Below are 17,985 nucleotides of genomic sequence, written 5' to 3' on the forward strand. Positions count from 1 at the left end.
TTAGTTCTGCAGTGTATAGTTCTGCAGTGTAGTTTTAGGCTCTGGTTGTAATTTAACATGCCTACCTCTGGCATTCTCTGTACATATTTTATTTTTATTTTTAATATTAGCTGTCTTTCCAAAAAAAAAACTCTTTCTAGATCCTCGGATCTAGTTCAATTTAAATTTATGTTCTTTACCAGACAAAAAGATACGAAAACAGTTTTCGTAGTAAGTGGGATTGCTCGAACCACTCGCCATATATATTACGAAGTACAAAACTATAAAAAGGTCAAACACTCGAAATATAGAAGCTTGCAACGACCACTCCCAGTCGATTAACCTTATGCAGCGACTTCAAGGGTTAGGTTTGGCACAATTGATGGAGCGTGAGGGTCAACATCTCCATCACGAGTAGCATCATATCCATTTTTGTTCAAGTTTGCAACTACCGGAAAGATATCAAAAAGCATTAGTGTTTTGAGACTCACAAATTCGGCGATTTCTTGATTTGTTAATTGTGACATCTTTTGCTCTTCAATGTCACTTATTGTAAGTTCAAAAGTAATTGACTTATCATGATCGGTAACTTCAATAGTAACTGACTTTTCATCAGTAACTTCACTTATTTTCTGATCAGAAACCTTCTTCTTCTTGTACACCCAGTATAGTATCATTTGAAGAATACCAAATGTGAATCCAAGTACATTTGGAATCTGGGAAACACATTTATTATAAGACTCAGTATCAAGAAAAAAAAGTAGAAAACTATATTATTCTTTAATTTGCTGGTAAAAAAAAAAAAAAAGAAAAAGTAGAAAACTTTTATTAAAATACAAAACGGGTAAGGTTTTCTCACATGTTCAAGGTTGTTGGATATTTTTACCCAGGTGTACGCAGTCTAATCTAAGTATCATGATCGTTTCCGACCATTTTCTTTAACACTCGACTATAAAATATGCGGACAATAAGGTTTAGACGTGACACCTCTTGTAATGATATTGGAATCAACCTAGCTATTTTTGGGATTATTTTTGCTAACATACAAGAGCATTTAATTAATTAATTATAGTGAAGTGATTGTACGTACCGCAATATTGATGTCCTTGAGAAGTAGGCCATAAAAGAACCACATAACTGCACTTAGGGTGAGTGCCATGGACAGTAAAATTGGCATATACTCTACACTTTTTGTTTTGATTACTCGCCTCTGCAAAGAAATTATACAAAATATTAGTAAAAATTCAAAACCTATATATATATATATATATATATATATATATATATATATATATATATATATATATATATATATATATATATATATAGTGTTGTAAAAAACCCGATTACTCGCCGATTAATTTCCGATTAATCATTTCTAAGAGCAATTCGTTCCGATTTCTGAAAATCCGTTTAATTAAATGGTCAACGTCAATTGATGAGTCAAAATCGAATTAGGTAATCAAAGTCGGTTAAAGTCAAAAATAGTTAATATTTTTACATGAATTTAAACTATAACTTTATATTTTTTGAGGAAAATGAATAATTTTAGATAATTATGTTAAAGTTTATTTATATATTTATGGTTTTTATCTATATTTACACATATAATTTTTTAAATTTAAGATTTAAATGTATAAAGTACAATCCGATTAATCCCCGAATTACCGATTAATCTTTCGAAAGTCCCGACCGATTAATCCCCGAATAGCGAATTTTGCAACCTTGTATATATATATATGTGTGTGTGTGTGTGTGTGTGTGTGTGTGTGTGTGTGTGTGTGTGTGTGTGTGTGTGTGTGTGTGATTTTCGTTACAAGTAGGCTAATTAATTACTTACCACCACGCCCAAAGGTGCGATAAAAACACATATTGAAAATATAAGACAAATCCATCCAACTATAATCACACGGTGGATAACTGATTTTATAAAGATCTGATTGATCCCGACAATCAGTCCAAACCCAAGACCTATTAGCAATACGATTAGTGTCACACTCTCCATCTGCATGCATTAACCAGGCATGTATTAGTTTTTTTTAATTAAATTATTAAACCAAACTAAGTTGTTAAAATACTAGTAATTAATTGGTGGTAGCAATAATTTAAGTGTAATATTGTACATACCCTGGCCTTCTTTGGTGCATAGAAGAGGAAAAAACAAATGTAAAATGTCTCGATGAAGCAACCAAATGAGTTAATCGTAATTAGAAGAATGACATTGGTCTTAAGGAATGCATAATATATCCAAAGCATTGCACTGAATAAGCCCACAACATAAGGTGCAGACTGAAACCCTTCCGTTGATTTCCTTTTATGAACTTTATAGAACGTCGGTCTGTATATATTTATTTATACACATGTGAGCTGAGGTCCAAATTTTAGCTAGTTTAACATGCATGTATTATGTAATTAGTAAACATGCATTAGGTTAGTAAACATATATGCATGTATGAAATAATTTACTATATATATATATATATATATATATATATATATATATATATATATATATATATATAAAATCCATAAATCTCATGAATAATACGTATGATCAAAGAGGAACACAACCTTCAATGAAAAAAATTTATACTCTGTAGATTATAATATGTAGTAGTTGATAAATATAAAATAGTAGTAGCAACAAAATAGTAAAAATGAATATAATATGTATCATTGATGCGGCAAGATGAAACTTACGAGGATACACAAAAAGCAGAAATCTCGAAACTGTAATAGGGTTTGTAATCTAATAACCCATTTAGTTTTACAATTTAATAACCTAGGATTGATAAAATGTATGCTAGAAGTCCAAATATTAATTTGGTGGGGCCAAGATTTGAATTTAACATAATTAGTCCTTAAAACCATAAAAATTGCTAGTAATAACAAAACTTGTTGGGGGACTATAGCACCCTCATGCCCTTTAAATCCTCTGTGTGTATATAAAAATAACGGAGTAATATTCAACTTACATTGGTGAAAGAAACACCATAAACGAAACCACATTTCCTAGAATGCCAAATGCAAAGAGTGAGTTCATGTTGACTGATTCCTGTCATATAGCTAGCTAGGATGAATAAATGCCAACTCTTGCTAGCTTCTTAGTTTTGAGATGGAACTTGTTGTAAGGTTCGTCTTCTTATATATAGTAATAAACATAAACATGCACGCCTCTCTTAAAATAGTCATATAAATATACTCGTAATATATATATATATATATATATATATATATATATATTGCGTGATCTAGGAAGAAATAAAAAAAGTGAAAGAGTAGAAAACAACGTGATGAATGATATTAGTGATCAATGATATTACGCTATTTCCCACTTCCAGTTTTTTTATTTTATTTCTTGAAGAATCACTCTTATATATATATATATATATATATATATATATATATATATATATATATATATATATATATATATATATATATATATATATATATATATATATATATATATATATATATATATATATATATATATATATATATATATATATATATATATATATATATATATATACTAGGTTTTAGAGCTCGTGCGTTGCACGTGTTTCTAAAAAGTTGTGAAAAACTCTAACATATTATATCATTCAAGTATGTAGATAACTAAAGCACGTTATAGCCCGTACGTTGCATATATAGGTAAAATAATCGTGCATAATTAATTGATTTTATCAATAATTTTCTTTTGAGTTTAACATCTCGTGGTGTTGACAAATTTTAAAAGTTGGTGTTGACAAATTTTAAAAGTGATTTTGGGTGGTGTTAGTAACTTAATATTTTAGTTTTTATTATTTTCTCACAATTAATATCTTCTTAATTATATATAAAGTATATACTGCGTAATATTTAAAGAAAATATGAGTCCATTAGAAAGTTGTCATGAAACATGTCACATGAAAACACGTTACTAAAATCTAAGTTATATTTGTTTTATGTTATCATTATATATTAGTTCATGTATAAAACATATATATGTCACATGTCATTATATTGAATTAAATATTAATATTAAATATTTAAATATACAATATAAAAAGTTACAATATTTAGAATGTAGATGTTTATTATTTTATTAAACGGACAAAATATCTCACACGTACTCACCATTATTTGTTCTAATATACTCCTTAATATTTACGGAATAAATAATTATATATATATATATATATATATATATATATATATATATATATATATATATATATATATATATATATATATATATATATATATATATATATATATATATATATATATATAGTTCATTAAAAAATCTATTAAAAAAGTGAAAATACATATACTCACGAATAAATTTATTTGAATATTTAGTTTCTAAAGATGGATATACTCAAATAGAATCAAATATCTAAATTGATGTATCGAACTTAATAATTCGTTTTATTTGTTAATAACTTCACGAAGCTTTGATTTAACATGTAAAAAGGTAATGATACGAATTATATTTATATGTGAAAATGTCTAATTTAATTGTATAATTTTTAAATTATATATATATATATATATATATATATATATATATATATATATATATATATATATATATATATATATATATATATATATATATATATATATATATATATATATATATATATATATATATATATATATATATATATATATATATATATATATATGGTTTACCCAGATGAATATTATTAAAAATAATAATATAAAGAATAATACAAAAGGCTCAAATGCTACAAGCGTTCCTTGTAGCCAGAAAAAAAAACAACCACACGAAACAAACCGTGACAACACACACACGAAGCGACAAAAACAGACTAAACAAATTGCCAAACCGTTCTCATCTTCTCCACTTCACTTGTATCCTTGAAGCGAAGGGACATAAGCTTTAATCGAACAACATTAAATATAGCTTCAAACACCTTCTCTTCCGAGCGAGCTTTCGCCTTGAACAATCTACAATTCCTTTCATGCATAAATAGTAAACCGAAGCAGCAAAGCAAAGCTTTGCAACCACAACCCGCGATGAATTTCGAGTAGCAACCGGTGTCAAAACATCACGGATGGACCGCCATTTAGAATTACCAAACTGAATCTGACTCAGCTTCATAACCTTGTCTCAAACCTTCATAAAGAAGTTGCATTCAAAAAATAGATGATCATGAGAATCTTGAGTGAACTTACATAGAGGACATAAAAACCACTTGGACTATCCCACGGCTTCAATTTATCTTGTGTCTTTAGTCTTTCGCCCATAAGAAGCCACATTATAAAAGCATGGCGAGGGATACATTGCGAAAACCAAACCACTTGAAACAAATTAACTTTTAATGCCCTTGGCCTTATAGTATCCCATACAATAGTAACAGAGAAGTTATGAAAGTTACCATCAGTTCCCACCCATTTGATCACATCACATGAGTCATTAAAAAGTGGAGGATTAAGCCCATGTAATAAGGGGTACTTCGCATACCATTGGGTAGGCCATATAAAATGAGACCCCTTGACAATATCTTTGACCAAAGCGTGACGACTAGATCCAATACCATGAATATCCCTTTGACTAATGAACGCAGCTAGAGGCCCACATATACTCCAATTGTCTGACCAAGCTAAAGTTGTATTTCCATTACCTATCTGATGTTTTATGAATTCACGTACCATTGGTCGTATTCTCGAAATATTTTGCCAACTCCAACTCGAATCCGCTTTAATTGGAACCTCCCAAAAACTTCGACCCTTTAACTTGTACATGTGAATCCACCGCACCCATAACGATTCCTTGTTAGATAGGATTCGCCAAACGTGCGAGGTCATAAGAGATATATTCCAATACTTTAAACGCTTCAAACTAAGACCACCCTCATCTTTCGGAAGACATAAATCATCCCATTTAAACCTAGCTTTGCCTTTTTTTCATTTCTCCTTGGCACTAAAGAAACCTAAGAAGAACTTTTTCTATATCTTTAATAATAGCTTCGGGAAGAATAAAGGCCGAAAACCAATACACTTGCATAGAGGTTAACACGGATATGATAACCTGGACTCTCCCGAAAAATGATAGATATTTATTTTTCCAATCTTCAACTTTTTTCTTAACTCGTTCAACCAAGACTTTGCAATCACGATACATTAACCTAGAGGAAACCAAAGGCACACCAAGATACCGAACTGACAAGCTACCTTCATCAAACGGTAATATTGCTAAGATATGAGATTTGACACACAAAGAAACGTTTGAAAAAAAAGCAGTACTCTTGGGAAGGCTTGGAACTAACCCCAAGCATCTCTTAAATTCTTCAATAGAGTCACGAATAACAGTCACCGAATTAATATCACCATGCGAAAAAATAAATAAATCATCAGCGAAACATAGATTAGTAATTCGAAGTCGATCACATCTCGGGTGAAATTTGAATCGATCATCACTAAGGATATTTCTATTAATCATCAAAGTAAGAACCTCCATCACAAGCGTAAATAAGTAATGCAACATAGGGTCTCCTTGTCGAAGCCCTCTTTTTCCTTTAAAATAACCGTGCAAATCCCCATTAATACAAATCGAATAGGAGGTGGTGGTTACACATTTCATAATCCATCTAACCATCTTCATAGGGAACCCAAAATATATAAGAGTTACCTCAAGAAAATTCCAATCCACCGTATCGTAGGCCTTTTGGATGTCAACCTTATACGCACATCTAGGAACGCCTCTATTCAAGTGATAATTCTTCATGATTTCTTGCGTAAGAAGAATGTTATCAAAGATACGTCAACCAGGAATGAACGCCGATTGATTAACACTAACGATATCGTCTAGGCTAGACATGATTCTGTTAGTAATAATCTTACACACTTATATATCACATTGCAACATGAGATCGGTCTATAGTCCGTTACCTTGCTTGGCGTATGAACTTTCGGGGTTAGGGATGTAGTGACCCGAACTTTTCCATGTTTATATATATTAATTGAGATTGATATTTACATGATTAAATGTTTCCAACATGTTAAGCAATCAAACTTGTTAAGACTTGATTAATTGAAATATGTTTCATATAGACAATTGACCACCCAAGTTGACCGGTGATTCACGAACGTTAAAACTTGTAAAAACTATATGATGACATATATATGGATATATATATATATATATAGTTAACATGATACTATGATAAGTAAACATATAATTAAGTATATTAACAATGAACTACATATGTAAAAACAAGACTACTAACTTAATGATTTTTAAACGAGACATATATGTAACGATTATCGTTGTAAAGACATTTAATGTATATATATCATATTAAGAGATATTCATACATGATAATATCAAGATAATATAATAATTTAAAATCTCATTTGATATTATAAACATTGCGTTAACAACATTTAACAAGATCGTTAACCTAAAGGTTTCAAAACAACACTTACATGTAACGACTAACGATGACTTAACGACTCAGTTAAAATGTATATACATGTAGTGTTTTAATATGTATTTATACACTTTTGAAAGACTTCAATACACTTATCAAAATACTTCTACTTAACAAAAATGCTTACAATTACATCCTCGTTCAGTTTCATCAACAATTCTACTCGTATGCACCCGTATTCGTACTCGTACAATACACAGCTTTTAGATGTATGTACTATTGGTATATATACTCCAATGATCAGATCTTAGCAGCCCATGTGAGTCACCTAACACATGTGGGAACCATCATTTGGCAACTAGCATGAAATATCTCATAAAATTACAAAAATATGAGTAATCATTCATGACTTATTTACATGAAAACAAAATTACATATCCTTTATATCTAATCCATACACCAACGACCAAAAACACCTACAAACACTTTCATTCTTCAATTTTCTTCATCTAATTGATCTCTCTCAAGTTCTATCTTCAAGTTCTAAGTGTTCTTCATAAATTCTAAAAGTTCTAGTTACATAAAATCAAGAATACTTTCAAGTTTGCTAGCTCACTTCCAATCTTGTAAGGTGATCATCCAACCTCAAGAAATCTTTGTTTCTTACAGTAGGTTATCATTATAATACAAGGTAATAATCATATTCAAACTTTGGTTCAATTTCTATAACTATAACAATCTTATTTCAAGTGATGATCTTACTTGAACTTGTTTTCGTGTCATGATTCTGCTTCAAGAACTTCGAGCCATCCAAGGATCCGTTGAAGCTAGATCCATTTTTCTCTTTTCCAGTAGATTTATTCAAGGAACTTAAGGTAGTAATGATGTTCATAACATCATTCGATTCATACATATAAAGCTATCTTATTCGAAGGTTTAAACTTGTAATCACTAGAACATAGTTTAGTTAATTCTAAACTTGTTCGCAAACAAAAGTTAATCCTTCTAACTTGACTTTTAAAATCAACTAAACACATGTTCTATATCTATATGATATGCTAACTTAATGATTTAAAACCTGGAAACACGAAAAACACCGTAAAACCGGATTTACGCCGTCGTAGTAACACCGCGGGCTGTTTTGGGTTAGTTAATTAAAAACTATGATAAACTTTGATTTAAAAGTTGTTATTCTGAGAAAATGATTTTTATTATGAACATGAAACTATATCCAAAAATTATGGTTAAACTCAAAGTGGAAGTATGTTTTCTAAAATGGTCATCTAGACGTCGTTTTTTGGACTGAAATGACTACCTTTACAAAAATGACTTGTAACTTATTTTTACGACTTAAACCTATACTTTTTCTGTTTAGATTCATAAAATAGAGTTCAATATGAAACTATAGCAATTTGATTCACTCAAAAGGGATTTAAAATGAAGAAGTTATGGGTAAAACAAGATTGGATAATTTTTCTCATTTTAGCTACGTGAAAATTGGTAACAAATCTATTCCAACCATAACTTAATCAACTTGTATTGTATATTATGTAATCTTGAGATACCATAGACACGTATACAATGTTTCGACCTATCATGTCGACACATCTATATATATTTCGGAACAACCATAGACACTCTATATGTGAATGTTGGAGTTAGCTATACAGGGTTGAGGTTGATTCTAAAATATATATAGTTTGAGTTGTGATCAATACTGAGATACGTATACACTGGGTCGTGGATTGATTCAAGATAATATTTATCGATTTATTTCTGTACATCTAACTGTGGACAACTAGTTGTAGGTTACTAACGAGGACAGCTGACTTAATATACTTAAAACATCAAAATATATTAAAAGTGTTGTAAATATATTTTGAACATACTTTGATATATATGTATATATTGTTATAGGTTCGTGAATCAACCAGTGGCCAAGTCTTACTTCCCGACGAAGTAAAAATCTGTGAAAGTGAGTTATAGTCCCACTTTTAAAATCTAATATTTTTGGGATGAGAATACATGCAGGTTTTATAAATGATTTACAAAATAGACACAAGTACGTGAAACTACATTCTATGGTTGAATTATCGAAATCGAATATGCCCCTTTTTATTAAGTCTGGTAATCTAAGAATTAGGGAACAGACACCCTAATTGACGCGAATCCTAAAGATAGATCTATTGGGCCTAACAACCCCAATCCAAAGTACCGGATGCTTTAGTACTTCGAAATTTATATCATATCCGAAGGGTGTCCCGGAATGATGGGGATATTCTTATATATGCATCTTGTTAATGTCGGTTACCAGGTGTTCACTATATGAATGACTTTTATCTCTATGTATGGGATGTGTATTGAAGTATGAAATCTTGTGGCCTATTATTATGATTTGATATATATAGGTTAAACCTATAACTCACCAACATTTTTGTTGACGTTTTAAGCATGTTTATTCTTAGGTGATTATTAAGAGCTTCCGCTATCACATACTTAAATAAGGATGAGATTTGGAGTCCATACTTGTATGATATTGTGTAAAAACTGCATTCAAGAAACTTATTTTGTTGTAACATATTTGTATTGTAAAGCATTATGTAATGGTCGTGTGTAAACAGGATATTTTAGATTATCATTATTTGATAATCTACGTAAAGCTTTTTAAACCTTTATTGATGAAATAAAGGTTATGATTTGTTTTAAAATGAATGCAGTCTTTGAAAAACGTCTCATATAGAGGTCAAAACCTCGCAACGAAATCAATTAATATGGAACGTTTTTAATCAATAAGAACGGGACATTTCAGTTGGTATCCGAGCGTTGGTCTTAGAGAACCAGAATTTTGCATTAGTGTGTCTTATCGAGTTTGTTAGGATGCATTAGTGAGTCTGGACTTCGACCGTGTTTACTTGAAAAATGATTGCTTAACAAATTTTGTTGGAAACTATATATTTTTAACATGTGAATATTATGTGATATATTAATCTCTTAACGCGTTTGATATTATGTGATAGATGTCTACCTCTAGAACAAGTCCCATTGACTCACCTAATAATAATGAAGAGTCAAATGTAAATTGGAATGATTCATGGACTGATTCACAAGTTCCCGAAGAGGAACCGTAAGAAGAGGAGGAACCGGAAGAAGAATCGGAACCGGAAGAAGAATCGGAACTGGATGAAGAAATAGAACCGGTGGGGGAAATAATAAAACGGTTAAGTAAAAGAAAATCCTCAACCAACCTACCAAGGTTAATTATGGTCAATGGTGTTTCCGCCAAGGAAGCAAAATATTGGGAGGATTACCAATTCTCCGATGAATCGGATTCCGACGAGAATTCCGATGATGTTATAGAAATTACCCCAACTGAATTTAAAAAGGCAAAAGAAAATAATAAGGGAAAGGGCATAAAAATAGAGAAATCTAATTCCAACCCCGATGAACTTTATATGTATCGTCAACCCCCGAAGTCCTTAAGTTGTAACAATGACCCGGGAACCTCTAAACCACCAGGTTTTTCTAAACCAATGTGGAAAACGACGGCTCGTATTAGGGGAACATCATATATCCCTAGAAACTTGGCAAAACGAACCAAAACCGAAGAAGAAGAAACAAGCGAGTCGGAATAAGATAGTTGTATTCGTGTGGTGTAATATACGTAATATAGTGTGCTTATGCTTTATGATATATGTAAAAATTGCTTGTATTAATAAGTATTTTTTTTATGAATCTAACTCTTGTCTATTTTACAGCATAAAAACACAAAATGGATAGACAACCCAATATTTTAAGAGACCTACCCGGAGACATGATTGATGAAATCTTGTCTAGAGTCGGTCAGAATTCTTCGGCACAACTATTTAAGGCGAGATCAGTTTGTAAGACATTCGAAGAACGTTCTAAGAATACCTTGGTTTATAAAAGGTTTTCGTTCGAAAGATGGGGGATATCACATTGGGAAATCAATAAGTTACGATGTGTTTACTTTGACGCATATATTGCGGGGAACCCAAATGCTATTTTACGCAATGGGTTAAGAAATTATTTTGACTCAATATATCCGAATATTGGACTTCGTGATTTAGAAAAAGCGGCTAACATGCAACATAAAGAAGCATGTTATGCTTACGGATTAGTAATGTTCGCTTCTCACCAAAGTGAGAACAAGAACATCGGGCTACAACTATTAAACAAAATGTTCCCACAAGTGACGGAGTCGGTAATTGGGGTAAGAAATGAGGTTTTTAGATTGTTACGGGATTGTTGGACATTACGTAACCCCCGTCCCTTTGACGACGTTACAACACGCTGTCTTATCAACGGCCATAACGGTTATGTTCCACAAGACCAAGGATGGGAAGTAATCCTAGTAAAACCAGAATGCATGACTTGTTTCTGGACGTATGAATTACGTGTCTTTATTGCCTTTGCTGAACGACTTGTGTACTAGCTTGAATTATCTTCACAACCATCTTGTATCAAATTTATTGTGTGCTATATTTCATGCTATATGTAAAATAAGCGGTATTGTAAGTTTGTAAAATATTGTGTAAAAGTTTGAACGCGAAATATTATTGTAATCAGTTTTTCATATAGAATTGTAGTAGTTGAATTGTATATTAGCTACTAAGTATGAACTTAACGGGTAGGTACTACCCGAATTTAAACTTATAAAACGCTAATATGAAGAAAAAGCTTTTATAAATGAGTTCATATTATGCTACGAAATACTATTAACTACTCTTAATATTCTGTATGATTAACTTGTTCCATTTGATTATTTTGAAGGAAATGGCACCGACTACTCGACACACCGTGAATATGAATGAAGAGGAATTCCGTACTTTTCTAGCTTCAAACATAGCCGCAGTACAGGCTGCGCTACATACCAACAATAACCTTGGATCTAGCAGTACAGGAAATCGTGTAGGATGCACCTACAAAGAATTCACTGCCTGCAAACCTTTGGAATTTGATGGAACCGAAGGACCGATCGGATTGAAACGGTGGACCGAGAAGGTCGAATCGGTGTTTGCCATAAGTAAGTGTACTGAAGAGGACAAAGTGAAGTACGCTACGCATACCTTCACAGGTTATGCGTTAACATGGTGGAATATCTATCTAGAGCAAGTGGGACAAGACGATGCATACGCACTACCGTGGTCAGCATTCAAGCACTTGATGAACGAGAAGTACCGTCCCAGAACCGAGGTCAATAAGCTCAAGACAGAACTTAGAGGGTTACGAACCCAAGGATTTGATATTACCACGTACGAAAGACGATTCACAGAATTGTGCCTATTGTGTCTGGGAGCATTCGAAGATGAGGAAGAGAAGATCGACGCGTTTGTGAAAGGATTACCGGAAAGAATCCAAGAAGATATAAGTTCACACAAGCCCGCCTCCATACAACAGGCATGTAGAATGGCTCACAAACTAGTGAACCAGATTGAAGAAAGGATTAAAGAACAGACTGCTGAAGAGGCCAATGTGAAGCAAGTCAAAAGAAAGTGGGAGGAAAACGGTGATAAGAATCACCAATACAACAACAACAGCAATTACAACAATAATCGCAACAATTATCCCAACAATCGCAACATCAATCGCAACTACAACAAACGGCCCAACAACAACAACAACAACAACATCAACTACAACAATCATCCCAACAACAATAATAACCGCAACGACAACAACAATCAGAAGCAGCTATGCCAAAGGTGTGAAAAGTATCACTCGGGGTTCTGCACCAAATTTTGCAACAAGTGTAAAAGAAATGGTCATAGCGCGGCGAAGTGTGAGGTCTACGGACCAGGGGTTAATAGAACGAAAGGAACAAATGGTGTCGGAACGAGTAATGGTGGAGCAAGTAGTGTCGGAGCAAGTTATGCCAATGTAGTTTGTTATAAATGTGGAAAACCGGGCCACATTATTAGAAATTGCCCGAACCAGGAGAACACGAATGGACAAGGCCACGGAAGAGTTTTCAATATTAATGCGGCAGAGGCACAGGAAGACCCGGAGCTTGTTACGGGTACGTTTCTTATTGACAATAAATCTGCTTACGTTTTATTTGATTCGGGTGCGGATAGAAGCTATATGAGTAGAGATTTTTGTGCTAAATTAAGTTGTCCATTGACGCCTTTGGATAGTAAATTTTTACTCGAATTAGCAAATGGTAAATTAATTTCAGCAGATAATATATGTCGGAATCGAGAAATTAAACTGGTTAGCAAAACATTTAAGATTGATTTGATACCAGTAGAGTTAGGGAGTTTTGATGTGATAATCGGTATGGACTGGTTGAAAGAAGTGAAAGCAGAGATCGTTCGTTACAAAAATGCAATTCTCATTATACGAGAAAAAGGAAAACCCTTAATGGTGTACGGAGAAAAGGGCAACACGAAGCTACATCTTATTAGTAATTTGAAGGCACAAAAACTAATAAGAAAAGGTTGCTATGCTATTCTAGCACACATCGAGAAAGTACAAACTGAAGAAAAGAGCATCAATGATGTTCCCATTGCAAAAGAATTTCCCGATGTATTTTCGAAAGAATTACCGGGATTACCCCCACATCGATCCGTTGAATTTCAAATAGATCTTGTACCAGGAGCTGCACCAATAGCTCGTGCTCCTTACAGACTCGCACCCAGCGAGATGAAAGAACTGCAAAGCCAATTACAAGAACTTTTAGAGCGTGGTTTCATTCGACCAAGCACATCACCGTGGGGAGCTCCTGTTTTGTTTGTCAAGAAGAAAGATGGTACATTCAGGTTGTGTATCGACTACCGAGAGTTGAACAAACTTACCATCAAGAACCGCTACCCACTACTGAGAATCGACGACTTATTTGATCAACTACAAGGCTCGTCTGTTTATTCAAAGATTGACTTACGTTCCGGGTATCATCAAATGCGGGTGAAAGAAGATGATATTCCAAAGACTGCTTTCAGAACACGTTACGGTCATTACGAGTTTATGGTCATGCTGTTTGGTTTAACTAATGCACCAGCTGTGTTCATGGACCTTATGAACCAAGTGTGTGGACCATACCTTGACAAGTTTGTCATTGTTTTCATTGATGACATACTTATTTACTCAAAGAATGACCAAGAACACGGTGAACATTTAAGAAAGGTGTTAGAAGTATTGAGGAAGGAAGAATTGTACGCTAAGTTTTCAAAGTGTGCATTTTGGTTGGAAGAAGTTCAATTCCTCGGTCACATAGTGAACAAAGAAGGTGTTAAGGTGGATCCGGCAAAGATAGAAACTGTTGAAAAGTGGGAAACCCCGAAAACTCCGAAACGCATACGCCAGTTTTTAGGACTAGCTGGTTACTACAGAAGGTTCATCCAAGACTTTTCCAGAATAGCAAAACCCTTGACTGCATTAACGCATAAAGGGAAGAAATTTGAATGGAATGATGAACAAGAGAAAGCGTTTCAGTTATTGAAGAAAAAGCTAACTACGGCACCTATATTGTCATTGCCTGAAGGGAATGATGATTTTGTGATATATTGTGACGTATCAAAGCAAGGTCTCGGTTGTGTATTAATGCAACGAACGAAGGTGATTGCTTATGCGTCTAGACAATTGAAGATTCACGAACAAAATTATATGACGCATGATTTGGAATTAGGAGCGGTTGTTTTTGCATTAAAGACTTGGAGGCACTACTTATATGGGGTCAAAAGTATTATATATACCGACCACAAAAGTCTTCAACACATATTTAATCAAAAACAACTGAATATGAGGCAGCGTAGGTGGATTGAATTATTGAATGATTACGACTTTGAGATTCGTTACCACCCGGGGAAGGCAAATGTGGTAGCCGATGCCTTGAGCAGGAAGGACAGAGAACCCATTCGAGTAAAATCTATGAATATAATGATTCATAATAACCTTACTACTCAAATAAAGGAGGCGCAACAAGGAGTTTTAAAAGAGGGAAATTTAAAGGATGAAATATCCAAAGGATCGGAGAAGCATCTTAATATTCGGGAAGACGGAACCCGGTATAGGGCTGAAAGGATTTGGGTACCAAAATTTAGAGATAGGAGAGAAATGGTACTTAGAGAAGCTCATAAAACCAGATACTCAATACATCCTGGAATGGGGAAGATGTACAAGGATCTCAAGAAACATTTTTGGTGGCGGGGTATGAAAGCCGATGTTGCTAAATACGTAGGAGAATGTTTGACGTGTTCTAAGGTTAAAGCTGAGCATCAGAAACCATCAGGTCTACTTCAACAACCCGAAATTCCGGAATGGAAATGGGAAAACATTACCATGGATTTCATTACTAAATTGCCAAGGACTGCAAGTGGTTTTGATACTATTTGGGTAATAGTTGATCGTCTCACCAAATCAGCACACTTCCTGCCAATAAGAGAAGATGACAAGATGGAGAAGTTAGCACGACTGTATTTGAAGGAAGTCGTCTCCAGACATGGAATACCAATCTCTATTATCTCTGATAAGGATGGCAGATTTATTTCAAGATTCTGGCTGACATTACAGCAAGCATTAGGAACTCGTCTAGACATGAGTACTGCCTATCATCCACAAACTGATGGGCAGAGCGAAAGGACGATACAAACGCTTGAAGACATGCTATGAGCATGTGTTATTGATTTCGGAAACAGTTGGGATCGACATCTTCCGTTAGCAGAATTTTCCTACAACAACAGCTACCTTTCAAGCATTGAGATGGCGCCGTTTGAAGCACTTTATGGTAGAAAGTGCAGGTCTCCGATTTGTTGGAGTGAAGTGGGGGATAGACAGATTACGGGTCCGGAGATTATACAAGAAACTACCGAGAAGATCATCCAAATTCAACAACGGTTGAAAACCGCCCAAAGTCGACAAAAGAGCTACGCTGACATTAAAAGAAAAGATATAGAATTTGAAATTGGAGAGATGGTCATGCTTAAAGTTTCACCTTGGAAAGGCGTTGTTCGATTTGGTAAACGAGGGAAATTAAATCCAAGGTATATTGGACCATTCAAGATTATTGATCGTGTCGGACCAGTAGCTTACCGACTTGAGTTACCTCAACAACTCGCGGCTGTACATAACACTTTCCACGTCTCGAATCTGAAGAAATGTTTTGCTAAAGAAGATCTCACTATTCCATTAGATGAAATCCAAATCAACGAAAAACTTCAATTCATCGAAGAACTCGTCGAAATAATGGATCGTGAGGTTAAAAGACTTAAGCAAAACAAGATACCAATTGTTAAGGTTCCATGGAATGCTCGTAGAGGACCCGAGTTCACCTGGGAGTGTGAAGATCAGATGAAGAAGAAATACCCGCATCTATTTCCAGAAGATTCGTCAACACCTTCAACAGCTTAAAATTTCTGGACGAAATTTATTTAATGGGTAGGTACTGTAGTGACCCGAACTTTTCCATGTTTATATATATTAATTGTGATTGATATTTACATGATTAAATGTTTCGAACATGTTAAGCAATCAAACTTGTTAAGACTTGATTAATTGAAATATGTTTCATATAGACAATTGACCACCCAAGTTGACCGGTGATTCACGAACGTTAAAACTTGTAAAAACTATATGATGACATATATATGGATATATATATATAGTTAACATGATACTATGATAAGTAAACATATCATTAAGTATATTAACAATGAACTACATATGTAAAAACAAGACTATTAACTTAATGATTTTTAAACGAGACGTATATGTAACGATTATCGTTGTAAAGACATTTAATGTATATATATCATATTAAGAGATATTCATACATGATAATATCATGATAATATAATAATTTAAAATCTCATTTGATATTATAAACATTGGGTTAACAACATTTAACAAGATCGTTAACCTAAAGGTTTCAAAACAACACTTACATGTAACGACTAACGATGACTTAACGACTCGGTTAAAATGTATATACATGTAGTGTTTTAATATGTATTTATACACTTTTGAAAGACTTCAATACACTTATCAAAATACTTCTACTTAAAAAAAATGCTTACAATTACATCCTCGTTCAGTTTCATCAACAATTCTACTCGTATGCACCCGTATTCGTACTCGTACAATACACAGCTTTTAGATGTATGTACTATTGGTATATACACTCCAATGATCAGATCTTAGCAGCCCATGTGAGTCACCTAACACATGTGGGAACCATCATTTGGCAACTAGCATGAAATATCTCATAAAATTACAAAAATATGAGTAATCATTCATGACTTATTTACATGAAAACAAAATTACATATCCTTTATATCTAATCCATACACCAATGACCAAAAACACCTACAAACACTTTAATTCTTCAATTTTCTTCATCTAATTGATCTCTCTCAAGTTCTATCTTCAAGTTCTAAGTGTTCTTCATAAATTCTACAAGTTCTAGTTACATAAAATCAAGAATACTTTCAAGTTTGCTAGCTCACTTCCAATCTTGTAAGGTGATCATCCAACCTCAAGAAATCTTTGTTTCTTACAGTAGGTTATCATTCTAATACAAGGTAATAATCATATTCAAACTTTGGTTCAATTTCTATAACTATAACAATCTTATTTCAAGTGATGATCTTACTTGAACTTGTTT

The 17,985-nt window shown here is 33.2% G+C and overlaps 1 protein-coding gene and 1 pseudogene across 1 annotated transcript; both read right to left on the reverse strand.

Annotated features, from left to right (window-relative positions):
• Positions 1-323: 323 nt before the first annotated feature.
• LOC139889373 (bidirectional sugar transporter SWEET9-like) lies at positions 324-3,041 on the reverse strand (annotated as a pseudogene).
• Positions 3,042-4,802: 1,761 nt separating this feature from the next.
• On the reverse strand, positions 4,803-5,649 carry LOC139889374 (uncharacterized). Its single transcript, XM_071872332.1, has 3 exons — positions 5,187-5,649; positions 5,071-5,110; positions 4,803-4,950 (listed from the first exon to the last, which is right to left on the reverse strand). The coding sequence occupies exons 1-3, from the start codon at positions 5,647-5,649 to the stop codon at positions 4,803-4,805; spliced, it is 651 nt and encodes a 216-aa protein (XP_071728433.1).
• Positions 5,650-17,985: the final 12,336 nt, after the last annotated feature.

This window comes from Rutidosis leptorrhynchoides, chromosome 2 (assembly GCF_046630445.1).
Source record: "Rutidosis leptorrhynchoides isolate AG116_Rl617_1_P2 chromosome 2, CSIRO_AGI_Rlap_v1, whole genome shotgun sequence".
Classification (NCBI taxonomy): Eukaryota; Viridiplantae; Streptophyta; class Magnoliopsida; order Asterales; family Asteraceae; genus Rutidosis; species Rutidosis leptorrhynchoides.

Excerpts from the sequence above, each read along its gene's own strand:
- LOC139889374 (XM_071872332.1), bottom strand. The coding sequence starts at position 5,649 with ATGGTACGTGAATTCATAAAACATCAGATAGGTAATGGAAATACAACT. Across the intron at positions 5,111-5,186 it reads GCCGTGGGATAGTCCAAGTG|GTTTGAGACAAGGTTATGAA; the intron begins GTTTTTATGTCC and ends TTCTTTATGAAG. Across the intron at positions 4,951-5,070 it reads GCTGAGTCAGATTCAGTTTG|GAATTGTAGATTGTTCAAGG; the intron begins GTAATTCTAAAT and ends TATGCATGAAAG.